This window comes from Rhinopithecus bieti, unplaced genomic scaffold, assembly GCF_001698545.2.
Source record: "Rhinopithecus bieti isolate Rb0 unplaced genomic scaffold, ASM169854v2 scaffold_51345, whole genome shotgun sequence".
Lineage (NCBI taxonomy): Eukaryota > Metazoa > Chordata > Mammalia > Primates > Cercopithecidae > Rhinopithecus > Rhinopithecus bieti.
Genome location: NW_016820792.1, coordinates 1,430,087 through 1,443,372, shown reverse-complemented (window position 1 = coordinate 1,443,372; position 13,286 = coordinate 1,430,087). Strand labels below are relative to the sequence as shown.

At 42.8% G+C, this 13,286-nt stretch overlaps 1 protein-coding gene across 4 annotated transcripts in view; it reads left to right on the top strand.

The window, feature by feature from the left end:
* The window catches only part of CUNH9orf153 (chromosome unknown C9orf153 homolog), a 41,346-nt gene extending 28,367 nt beyond the window's left edge, over nt 1–12,979 (top strand). For 3 of the 4 annotated variants that reach the window (XM_017859927.1, XM_017859929.1, XM_017859928.1), the window contains exons 2-4: nt 3,830–3,921; nt 5,417–5,909; nt 11,482–12,979. In XM_017859927.1, coding sequence (XP_017715416.1) covers nt 3,856–3,921; nt 5,417–5,909; nt 11,482–11,720 — 798 coding nt within the window. In that variant the 5' untranslated portion in view covers nt 3,830–3,855 and the 3' untranslated portion in view covers nt 11,721–12,979. Of the gene's footprint in view, nt 1–3,829; nt 3,922–5,416; nt 5,910–10,808; nt 11,072–11,481 lie in introns of those variants that run through there. The other variant, XM_017859930.1, reaches the window with a different exon arrangement.
* Nucleotides 12,980–13,286: the final 307 nt, after the last annotated feature.

Sequence of the window (13,286 nt, the reverse complement as noted above, 5' to 3'; positions counted from 1 at the left end):
CCAGGATGGTCTCGATCTCCTGACCTCGTGATCCGCTCGTCTCGGCCTCCCAAAGTGCTGGGATTACAGGCTTGAGCCACCGCGCCCGGCCGAAGCTGCTATTGTTTTTAAGAATTCAATTTTAGTTCATCAGCCAGGTGGAAGCTAAATGTCATTATACTGAAGATTATATGATGAAAATATAAATGTAGGCAAGTTCAGAGTTAAAGAAGAGACAAGGGTCCAGGGTTAGTGGTAGGTTCACAGTCAAGAGAAGTTGTATTATTACCCCAAGTGGAAAAAATTTTACATATTTGCAAAGAAAGGAAGGAGCCATTGGGGAACATGGACTGAAGACAAGAGAATGACAGGAAGCAAGAAGGAAGAAAAGAGGAGTTGTTGTTGGAAGGGAAGGGAGGATAACTGAGCGGAAATACTCCACAAGAGATACGAGGAGAGGCTGGGCGCGATGGTGCACTCTTGTAATCCCAGCACTTTAGGAGGCCAAGGTGGGCGGATCACTTGAGTTCGGGAGTTTGAGACCAGCCTGGGCAACATGGCAAAACCCTGTCTCTACTAAAAATAAAAAAATTAGCAGGGTGTGGTGGCGCTTGCCTGTAGTCCCAGCTACTTGGGAGACTGAGGCAGGAGAATGGCGTGAACCCGGGAACCGGAGGTTGCAGTGAGCCGAGACTGTGCCACTGCACTCCAGCCTGGGTGACAGAATGAGACTCCATCTCAAAAAAAAAAAAAAAAAATTATGAGAAGGATAAAATATATCACCCTGGGTAGGAGAGAGAGAAAATTAACACTAGGTGAGCAAAGAGAACTTTTTTCCTTCTGAGTTGGAGGGAAGGGTGAAAAGTTGGGAGTGAGTGCAAATGGAGAAGGGGATCGCACCCCCAGGAGTTTCTTTGAGATGCCCTTGCTCTTCACAGTACAAGGAAAATTTACTGTACGAATTTGCGGGAATAACGATGAAGAGAAGTGCCACAGAGCCCCTGCAAGACCTCCACTTTACTCGCACGAATCTGTGAATAAGCCACTGGCCATATTTCCATGACTTCACCAGGAACACTCCCCATGAGAGATTGGGTCAAAGGGCTGATCTAGATTTAGGCATTGACCTGGATCAAGCAAAGACTAAGGTGAAAAGTTTGCTGGTCAAGTCAACCTTTAAGTGTATAAAGCATTTTTGGCTGGTGATCTGTTTCAGCATTCAGAATCCTGACACTTCAGTGACAGGGAGATGCACCCAACGGTAGTTTAGCAAAGAGGATTAGCAAGAATCTAAACTTCTTTGTGCTCCATTCCTTGTCATCATCGATACTATTGTAATAAAATGAGGACATATTTCTTAGCTATTGCTTTGACTCTATGTATAGAGAGTTGCGAGACTGGCTATTGAAGTTGGACATTGTCTACCTGAATTGGCACTGCTGATTAAAATTGGGAGGTGGCAGGAAGAGAGAGAGAAGAGGGGAGAGAGGCGAGAGGTTACATCTTTCCCTCCTCTGAGGGAAGGGAGGAGAAATATGTATTAACCCTTGGTGATGGGAGAAGGCAGCCATCCTGTGGTGGACAACTCTGAAGCTGTCTGAAAGACAATAGTAATGGTTGACTGGAAGACATTGACAGGTTTTAGGTAAAGCACGTTAGAGAAATATTTTCCTTTGCAGAAACCATTTCCTTCCTTTGCAGAAGGAAGCACAATCAAGTCTTATTTTAACTGCCTAGAGATAAACAGGTCTGTGGCAGGCATGCTGCACTGTATTGTTTTTCTTGTCCTGTATGTCAACATAGTGATCTTAATAGTGACAAATAGTGACAAAAATGTATTTGAGATTGTGTATATATGTATATATGCATATACACACATGTGTATATATATCTCCATGTGTGTAAATGTGTGTGTGGATGTGGATGTGGATCCATTCTGGGTTTTTCTACTTTGCTTAGGAAGGAGGAAAAACATAATCGTTTTCACTTCATCCCAAATACCAAATGAGTGTTTTTGGTTCATCTCAGGCACTCATCCCAGTGACCACAGCTGCCAGTCATGATACAGTGATACCCTGTACCTAGAAATATATTTTCCCTCCATATAGTCCCTTATCTACCAGTAAGGGTTTCACTGGAATAAATTAAGCCAAGAATGTGAAGTTTTATGGGGTTTATCTGTATTTATTGCTATATAACAATTCACCCAAAGCTTAGTGGTTTGAAACAACAATAATTTACTCTTTGTCAAAATTTTAGAGTTGCCTTGCTCGGCTGGGAGGTGGTTCTTCTCCATCTGGGATCGGCTGAGGTTGCTTATGCTGCTGTAGTCATCTGGAGGCTCGTCTGGAACTGGGAGAACCAAAATGGCTTCATCTACATGCCTAGTGGTCAATGCTGGCTGCTGAGTCTGCATGGTCTCTCCAGATAGGCAGCCAGATCTCTCTTTACATGGTGGCTCAGGCTCCCAAGAATGTGTAGGAAAGCCGCAAAGCCTCTTAAGGCCTGGGTTCTGGCACTCACACTATGTCACTGACACAGTGCCACAAGCTACTGGTCAAAGTCAAGCATAGGCCAGCCCAGTCAAATGTGGGAGAGCACTTAACTGCCACTTACCAATGAGACCAATTGTGGAGATTCCATGGCCATTTTTAACCTCTTACAGAAGAATTAAACACAATTCCATCTGCAAAATGCCTTATAGTATATCTGGAACAAAGCAAATTATTTTCAAAATGTTTATTGTTTTTGTTATTATCATTACATATGAGCCTTTTCCTCCTGAATAAAAAACACTTTTGAGTATAAGGAGGTGGGTGAGTTTTCTTTAGATGAACTGAAAGTTGATCAGAATATGTAAGACAAGAAAATAAAACTATCCAGCTGGGCATGGTGGCCCACACCTGTAATCCCAGCACTTTGGGAGGCCGAGGCGGGTGGATCACCTGAGGTCAGGAGTTCAAGACCAGCCTGACCAACATGGTGAAACCCTGTCTCTACTAAAATTACAAAATCAGCCAGGCGTGGTGGCACATGCCTGTAATCCCAACTACTTGGGAGGCTAAGGCAGGAGAATTGCTTGAACCCAGAAGGCAGAGGTTGCAGTGAGCCAAGATCGTGCCATTGCACTCCAGCATGGGCAACAAGAGTGAAACTCCATCTCAAAAAAATAAATACATAAAATAAAAAATAAAACCATCCATATAGGATTTGTTACACTAGTATTAAAACTAAATACACACGTTGTAGAAGAATTTGGGTATTTCAGCGAAATGTTCTGTTGAAATGTGACAAATCTGGCAGATGTAAACTAGGAAAAAGCAAATGAAAAATTTAAATTGTATTGATATGCTTTGAATTTGTGTCTCCAGCCAAATCTCACATCAAATTGTTATCCCCAGTGTTGGAGGTGGGGCCTGGTGGGAGGTGACTGGATCATGGGGGAGAATTTCCCCTTTGCTGTTCTCATGATTATGAGTTCTCATGAGACCTGGTTGTTTAAAAGTGTGTAGCACTTCCCTCTTCGCTCTTTCTTTCTCCTGTCCTGGCCATGTAAGACATGCCCTGCTGCTTCTTTGCCTTCCCCCAATAATTGTAAGTTTCCTGAGGCCTCCCCAACCATGCTTCCTGGACAGCCTGCAGAACCATGAGTCACTTAAGCCTAATTTCTTATAAATTACCCAGTTTCAGTTAGTTCTTTAGAGCAATTCAAGAATGGACTAATACACATATAAAATTTTCAAAACGTCCCACTCACAAATTTCTTAAGATTTAAGAAGTCTCACCTCCCCCTTTGTAGTCTATCTGATTTTAATCTTTGATTTTGTCTTTTCTTATATTGCTTTTTCAGGAATTAGAGAATAAAATCCCAGCACGATGTTCCTCATTGGAGACACCAGTTCAGCTGAGGACGACAGAGGAGCCGCCCTTCCTCAATGTTCAGTATGTGCTTAACATTGTACGATGGGGAGTACACGGGGAGCTTTACATTCAAGTATCATAAATATTCAAACTATTGAATGCACAGTGACACACTTGGGAGCCATGGGAAACACCAAAGTGTCACTTTAATGACTTAACATTCTTAGTCACAGAGAAATGTAGTTCTTCCTAGGGCAGGTGGGCAGAAGTGCTGAGCTGCTTTCATGATGGTTTGGTTACATAATTCGTTCTAAAGAGCCCTTCACCAATGTTAGCTCACTTTCTTTTTTTTTTCTTTAGGAAAAGATGTGTTAACCAAAGAACAATCCAGCCTGATTTCCAGGCTGAAGATTTCATGATATCAGTCCAAACATCACACTATTGAACTCCCAAAAAAAAAACACTGGAAACAAAGACTATCAGTGCTAACACATTTACATATAAAATCTCCATGTATGTACCAATTTCTAAAACAGTTATAAGACAGATGCACAATTTGGGGTAAACTAACAAAACAGACTATTATAAAATACTAAAGGCAATCCTCCTGGTCGCCTCTTACTTGAAGTTGGCATAACTGAGAATGCATCAGTATATTCCTGCACCACTTTGTAGCCGAGCTCATACTGGTTCCAGGGTCTGGACCATATGTGTAGCCTCAGTAGTCGCAGACTCTTGACCTTCTAGAAGACCTCCAACATCCCTTCTGCTTTCCCATGTGTTAGCTCACTTTCTATTTGTTGCCCTTGCAATAAAAGTGACTAGGATTGAAAGAAAACTCTGCATTGGGCTAAACGACCTAAATTTTGGCCCCAACCTGAGACTATGGCCTCTTTGGCCTTCCAATGTAAGGGAAACCTCTTAGAAATGATAGGATTTGTAGGAAATACAGGATTTTAGATGGAAACAGGTCCTCTCAGGGATCCTTTACTGTTTTTTTCTGCCAACAACTATTCCCAGATACTCCATGAACATAACCATTTGCTCTGGTCAAATATCCCAGTGATCAATGACTACTACAGCCTTCTTAGGACTGGATTCCTGAACATTCTGGGGGTTCTTTGGAAACCAAGATGAAGCTTTGATATCTAAGTCATCTGGCTCCCTTTCTTCCTTCAAAGAAGTATAGCATTGTTCAAAACAAGCAAAGGCCAGTCTCCCACAGCTGTTTCTCTCCATGGTCACTCATAGAATTTCAGAGTTGGAAAGATCTTCAAGACTTTTGAGTTCAGTTCTAACTGCCTAATTTTATAACAAGCATTTATAAGATGTGTCTAAATAATACATCTTTAGGGGAGTGAATCGGAGATTTGACCTCTCTGTTCTCTATTCCACATTGCCACAATTGACTCAAGTTTAGTTAGGCAAAGATATCTTCCAAAGATAAAAATGCTTTTGTCTTTATGGTTCTTTGTTGTCCTATGGTTATTTGTTATTTTTTCTAGGGTTTGTGGGTCTGCCAGAATATTACATTTTTGTCAGTCTCGTGACTTACCACTTTTTTTTCTGTCCACAGCTGCCAGAATTATATGCATGTATTGAGAATTTTAATAAGGAGAGCAAGAAATCAAATCTTCTAAAAATGCATGGTATTTCACTTAATGAAGCACAGGAAGTACTTGCTAAAAACCTGAATGTCATGTCATTCACTAGGGGCACTGATGTGAGAAGAGATCTCCAACCTGTTATCAGGTACACAGTGGTTAAAAAAGAGAAGAAGCAAGCATCCATGACTGAGATCCTCCACTGCAGCTTACTGGCGGGCTCACTCTCTCCCGTGGAGAGGCTCTCCAGGTCCCGGCAGAGGCTGTCACAGTGTGGGATCTCCCCTCCCAAGCGCACTTTTCCTTATGAAATTCTCACTGACCACTCGAATGCCTTGGCCCAAGTTACCGTACAGAAGAACGTTCCAAGCGCCAAAATCTTATGCAGCCTAGGCATTTCCAGTGCCACCCCGGAAAAGTTCGTTTTTGAAGATAAACTTCATAGATACTTCTTACTTGACCCAGGTAATTTAAACAGATGAGGTCATGTGGGAGAAAAGGAATGGAAATCTCATTGCAAATTTACTAGAGCAGAAATAGTCCAATACTGACCTACAGCAGTTTTGCCATTCTGAGGTTCATGGCTGCTATCAATATGTTTACTTCATAGTGTCAATAAAATGCAGAACAAGCCTGGAAAACATAGAAAGACCTCATCTCCAAAAAATAAATAAATAAATAAAAATTAGCTGAGCTTGGTGGCATGTGCCTGTAATCTCAGCTACCCGAGAGGTTTAGGCAGGAGGGTCACTTGAGCACGTGAGTTTGAGGTGGCAGTGAACTACGATCACGCCATTGCACTCCAGCCTGGGCAACAAGGACAAAACTCCATCTAAAAAAAAAAAAAAACTGTGAAACTTATGATGCTGAATTTTAACGAGAAGGGAGTGTCTTACACTTTAAGTCTCCATCTCATATAATTTGAGAGAGGTAATATTTTATCATTTTGGTAGTTTCTTGATTCAAGATAAGACTATTTTCACAGCAAATATTTTGACACCCCATTTTTATATTAAAAGTAGTGGGACAGGGCAATATGGCAAAACCCCCACTCTACAAAAAAATTTTAAAAATTAGCCAGGCGTGGTAGCATGCACTGGTAGTCCCAGCTATTTGGGAGGCTGAGGTGGGAGGATAGCTTGAACCCAGGGGACAGAGGTTGCAGTGAATCAAGATTGTGCCACTGCACTCCAGCCCGGGGAACAGAGCAAAACTCTGTCTCAAAGATGAAAAAAAAAAAAAAAAAGTAATGTGAGAGGCAGAAGGAGCAGATTTAAAGGAATAGATTGATTACTGTGAGTATATTTGGTCCAAAGAGTTGGAAGAGTTTTTGCTGTAACTCCCTACATTGACATCTTAACAGAGCCAAATGCAGGTTTCAAAATCCTTTCATAGAGTCCTACTTTGTGGGCTTTGGAGCCTAGGTAGCGGTGCAATTAAAGCAATCGTAGGACTGGCCTAGATAATTCACAAAGGACACAAGTAAAGTCTGGGACCAGAGAGGAAAAATCATGAAAAGTTTTGAGATTCAATAAGACGAACTAGTCAAAAACCTATTGAAGAAGGGTTTTGGATGTTTGATAGGGTCTTGAACATTTATGACTTTGCCATCCATAGGGGCCAAGTTTTTCTTTCTTCCTAATGTATGAATTACCTGCTGCTTACCTAACTTCTGGAGGTCTCTGATGTGGTCTCACAAACTCTGTGTTGGAGTCTCTTCTCTGCCTCCATATCTTCATTTCCTGAGATCCCAGAGGTAAATTTCTGGTACATGTCATGTCTGTTCAAGAAATATGCTGGCTGGGCGTGGTGGCTCATGCCTGTAATCCCAGCACTTTGGGAGGCCAGGGTGGGTGGATCACCGGAGGTCAGGAGTTCAAGACCAGCCTGGACAACATGGTGAAACCTTGTCTGAACAACATCGTAAAACCCCATCTCTACTAAAAATACAAAAAATTAGCTGGGCGTGGTGGCGGGCACCTGTAATCCCAGCTACTTGGGAGGTTGAGGCAGGAGAATCGCTTGAATCCAGGAGGCAGAGGTTGCAGTGAGCCAAGATCGTGTCACTGCATTCCAACCTGGGTGACAGAGTGAGACTTGTCTCAAAAAAAAAAAAAAAGAAATATGCATGGAGTCAGGCAGGCATCTATGTGAAGGGTATCCAGTCATTCCTCAGGGGTAACTGGTATTGCAACAATTGATCTTCTACTCCTACTCAGTCCAGAAGAACTTTAGGATCTTGGTATTCCTTAGTATACTAAAGGACATATTCCTACAACCACCAAGCACCAGGCGAGGAAAAGAGAGTGAGTGTTGCCGTTTTGTTCTGTCATATGAGCTCCTCTTGTTCAGGCTAAATCTTGTAGAATCATGTAGGTGAGGAACCAAAAATAACAGAAAACCAAATAGTGGTTATTTTTCTTACATAATTAGAAGTCTAGGGGTATGCAGACAAGGGCCGGAGCAAAGCTTTTTTTTTTTTTTTGAGATGGAGTCTCGCTTTGTTGCCCAGGCTGGAGTGCAGTGGCTTGATCTCAGCTCACTGCAAGCTCCACCTCCCAGGTTCAAGCAATTCTCCTGCCTCAGCCTCTTCCATGTAGCTGGGACTACAGGTGCCCACTCCCATGCCTGGCTTTTTTTTTTTTTGTATTTTAGTGGAGACGGGGTTTTTCCGTGTTAGCCAGTATGGTCTCAATCTCCTGACGTCATGATCCACCCGCCTGGGCCTCCCAGTGCTTTTTATCTCTCCATTTATTTAATAAACACATTGTAATTATACATATATACAGAGTACAATATATGTTTCAATAGATACATATGTTGTATAGTGTATTTATCCTGACCTCATGCACTTACTATTTCTTTGTGGTGACGACTTTTAAAAGACTTCCTTCCAGCTATTTTGTAAGATACCATATCTTATTGTTAAACCATCCTCACCTTATTGTCCAATAGAACACCAGAATTTATTCTTCTTATCTAACTGTAACTTTGTTTTCAATTACTTATTTTAATTTTATTATTATTATTTTTTGAGACACTGTCTCCCAGGTTGGAGTGCAGTGGCACACCTCAGCTTACTGCAACCTCGACCTTCTGGGCTCAAGCGATCCTCCTATCTCAGCCTCTCAAGTAGCTGGGACCTCAGGTGCATGCCACTACACCCAGCTAATTTTTGTATTTTTTATAGAGATGGGGTTTCATCATGTTGCCCAGGCTGATCTTGAACTTCTGAGCTCAAGCGATCTGCCTGCCTTGGCCTCCGAAAGTACTGGGATTACAGGCATGAGCCACCGCTCCTGGCCCATTTTACTTTTTTTGGAGATGATATATTGCTATGTTGCCCAGGTTGGTTGGCCTCAAACTCCTGGTCTCAAGGACTCTTCCTCCTTCAGCCTCTCCAGTAGCTAGGACTACAGGTGCATGCCACTATGCAGGGCTTCTTTGTGTGTGTGTGTGTGTGTGTGTGTGTGACCGAGTCTTTCTCGGTTGCCCAGGCTGGAGTGCAGTGGTGTGATCTCGGCTCACTGCAAGCTCCACCTCTTGGGTTCACACCATTCTCCTGCCTCAGCCTCCCAAGTAGCTGGGACTATAGGTGCCTGCCACCACACCCAGCTAATTTTTTGTTTGTTTGTTTGTTTGTTTTATATTTTTAGTAGAGATGGGGTTTCACCGTGTTAGCCAGGATGGTCTCGATCTCCCAACCTCGTGATCCACCCGCCTCAGCCTCCCAAAGTGCTGGGATTACAGGCGTGAGTCAACCCACCTGGCCACAGGGCTTCTAATTATAACTCTGAACCCATTGACTTCTCTCTCCCCATCCTCCCCTCCCACTCCCTACTCTGTCTCTGGTGACCATGATTCCACTGTATGTGGAGTGATGCTTTCAAATGTCTCCAAGGACCCGGGCTCTGCCATCGTTTTGCGTGTAGCCTTTGTTTTCACATCCAAAAGACATCTCCTTCACCCTCAGATGCTGTGGCTACATTCCAGGCAGGAAAAGGTGGGAGAGGTTGAAGAGCCACATTGATACTTTTGTCCTCTTTTAATAGGGAAGCAACGATTTTCCAGAACACCTCTCCTTAGGTGACTTCTTTCTACATCTTCTTGGCAAGAATTGTGTCCAATTATCACCCCTTCCTGTAGGGGAGACTGGTGAATAAGAGTTCTTAGCTCCCTCCTCTATAGCAGAGGGAGGCAGAAGAGGATTGCAATGCGTATGGAGTAAGCCAGCCTACAGTGTCTGTCAGGGATCATGACATGAAGCTCTTTTTTTTTTTTTTTTTTTTTGACAGAGTCTTGTTCTATCACCCAGGCTGGAATGCAGTGGCACGATCTTGGCTCACTGCAACCTCCGCCTCCCGGGTTCAAGCGATTCTCCTGCCTCAGCCTCCCTAGTAGCTGCGATGACAGGCACCCACCACCATGCCTGGCTAATTTTTTGTATTTTTAGTAGGACAGGGTTTCACCATGTTGGCCAGGCTGGTCACTTTGGGAGGCTGAGGCAGGTGGATCACCTGAGGTCAGGAGTTCGGGACATGAGGCTCTTTAGTCACCAAAATTATCTGCTCTAGGACCTTCTCTTGTCAAAGATCCCCTTCCTTCTTTTTGCCACAACTTCTTGCTATGCCAGGTCTACAAAGATCTTGTCAAACTCCCTGAAACTTGACAACTGGCCTTATGATCGGACTGCTGAGCACCATGGCCGGTCACAGTATCTGTTCTACTTGGGGAGGTATGAGCCCAGTGAAGAGTCTCTGGCACCTGTCTTCTACTTCAGACATGTACAGTCTGTATAAAGACTTCTCACCAGGCAGGCCCAGGCCCTCCCAGTACAGGGATGGAGGACTGATTGGGGTGGGGTGGTGCCTGCTCAGTCTTTGGACTACAGGTGACCTGTTCAAATGTCACCACATGGGGAACAGCAAAGTCGCCCACCAGAAAGAGACCAGCCATCCTGCTTGTTTGCTGTGACCATAATTCTCCTTATATTTGTTTCTGTGGCCCGTTGGCGCCTGGTTTTACACTCCAGCCCCTGCCTTCAGCCTTGCTTTTGTTGTTGTTTTCAGCATTACAATGTATTTAGCCATGAAAGGGGTAGAAGGGAAGGGAAAGGGGAATGGCTGCTGGGTAGGGGAACATGGGTTGTGTCTTTGCTTGATTCCTTCTCGTTGGCTCATTGGCTCTTTGGAGGAATTGTAACTGCTAATGACACCTCAAGCTTGTGGGTCCTGAATGAGTGTGGAGAATGGCCAAATTCTAGCTCAGCCACTGCCCTTTTATACTTAGGGCTTACATTAGCATCTTGGAAGAAATGACACTAACAATCTGTGCACTTCTGACCCATCTTCCTCCCTGTTTTAGGATCCTTTTCTCCTCCCTGCTGCTGTCAGTGCTCTGCAGAGCTCTCCGTTTGCACATTCTGTTAGGATCCAAGCACGGAATGGGACACTCCCTCCACCTGCTGGGGCTCTGCAGGGTCCACTCAAGCCCAGTTAGCCAGGCCCACTCAACTGCTGTTTAGGAGCGGGCTTTACATGAAGTCGAGACCACAGGGTCTCCCTTAAATTTATGAAGCTTTAGGCCGGGTACAGTGGCTCACTCCTGTAACCCCAGTATTTTGGGAGGCTGAGGCAGGTGGATCCCCTGAGGTCAGGAGTTTGAGACTAGCCTGGCCAACATGGTGAAACCCTATCTCTACTAAAAATACAAAAAAAGTAGCCGGGCGTGGTGGCGGGCGCCTGTCATCCCAGCTACTCAGGAGGCTGAGGCAGGAGAATCGCTTGAACCCAGGAGGCGGAGGTTGCTGTGAGCCGAGATCATCCCACTGCACTCCAGCCCAGGCAACAAGAGCAAAACTCTGTCTCAAAAATAAATCAATAAATACAAATTAAAAAGAAAGCTTTAGAAATGGCTTTCTGCCAGAAAGAGGAGGCTCGAGTTCATCAAAGGCTTACGCTGTCCATGAAGCATCTCTGAGTCATGAAAGGTTGAGTAACAACACCATGTGATTCTTTGAAAATACGATTCTTTTCAGGCAAACAGTTCATGGATCTAAGGGATCTGGAATGGAGATATTTTAAGGGGCTTGCAAAGTGGAGGCGCACTACAGCAGTTTCCTTCACAGACGTAAAATACAACACTGAGAAGAGATTTGTAGAGAGCCAGGACATGCCTGATGTTATTTTTCCCCCTATAGTTCGCAAGTCTTTGGTCATTTATCCTCAAATTGATTATCAAAATGAAGGAACTTATTCTCTTAAATTGAATATGTAGTGTATGAAAAGATTTTGGACACAGATTTTTGCTTTTGAGAGCATTGAATTTATACACAAAAAGTAAAGAAGCCAAGGACCCAATGGAACATCTGAACTGAGTGTGTACAACACACAGGAAGGTGTACTGTAAAATTAAGCCATTAATACAGAGCAAAAGGTCCGATTTAATCTGCTAATGTGAGAAGTGGTTTGGACGGTGCAACCCATTTGGACCAGCGCTAAAGCAAATATAAGTCATGTGAAAAGAAAAGATGTAACTGAAGAACATCCAAGCAAGAATAGCTTTTTAAGGAATTTTAAGCACACGAGGAAGTTCATCATCATAAAAGTATTTGGTAAGTTCGACAAATAAATTAACACCTGAGCATATAGAGATCGACATGAAAACTTAAATTATTAACTGTCCAATGACAAAGAAGGAAACAGCATCCATGAAATAAGAACAGAAATATTTGAAAAAGAACAAATTGGAAATCTTGGAAGTGAAAGATACAGTCATTGAAAATTATAATAATAACCCTTGATAGATTATCCCAGTGGTACCCTGGATATATCTGAAGAGAGAGGGCTAACAAGTTGGAAGACAGCATTGAAAAGCTTATAGATCGTAGCACAGTAAGGCAGAAAAAGAAGAGTATTGGAGGGTAGAATGAGAAGTTCAGAAATGTATACAATGGAATTCGCAGAAAAGAAATAGGAGAATGGAAAGTAAGTGATATGAGAAAATAAAATGACAGAAAAGTCTCAAGAAACACAGGAGACCTTGAACTGAAAAATCGCAGGCTGATTAGCAAGGTATTGAATATAAATCTATACCCAGAAATACTGTAGCAAAACTATGGACCACTAAGCAATAAAGGAAAATGTAATCTACAAAAGAGAGATGGATTACATACAAAGCAACAACAGACAAATTGACAATAGAATGCTCATTAACAATAGAGGTCAGAAGACAATAGTGCATATGCTTACAATGCTGAAGGAAAACAGCTGTCTGTCATTCTATAAGCAGCCAAACTCTCTCTCAGGAGTAGGGGTAAAATAAATATGTTAAAAAATACATGAGCCTAAAAATGTTTACTATCCATAATCCCTTCCTTAAAAAACTACTAATAAAGTACATATTTTAGTAAGAACCTGGAGGGAATGCAAGAAATAATGGCATGCAAATTGTTAATAATATATGTATGAATGACTGTGTAGATATTAAAATATATTTCCAGATTCTATTTCCTAATATGTTATTTTTAAAAGTTGTCTCCATATAAGTGAAATTATTCTGTAGTCTCCACTTTTTGCACTGTTTTTTAAAACCAGATTTTGGTATTAAAATGTATGCTGGTGGCCGGGTGCTGTGGCTCACACCTGTAATCCCAGCACTTCGAGAGGCTGAGGCAGGTGGATCACTTGAGGTCAGGAGTTCGAGATTACCCTGACCAACATAGTGAAACCCCATCTCTACTAAAAATACAAAACTTAGCTGGGTGTGGTGGCGGGTGCCTGTAATTCCAGCTACTTGGAAAGCTGAGGCAGGAGAATCGCTTGAACCCTGGAGGTGGAGGTT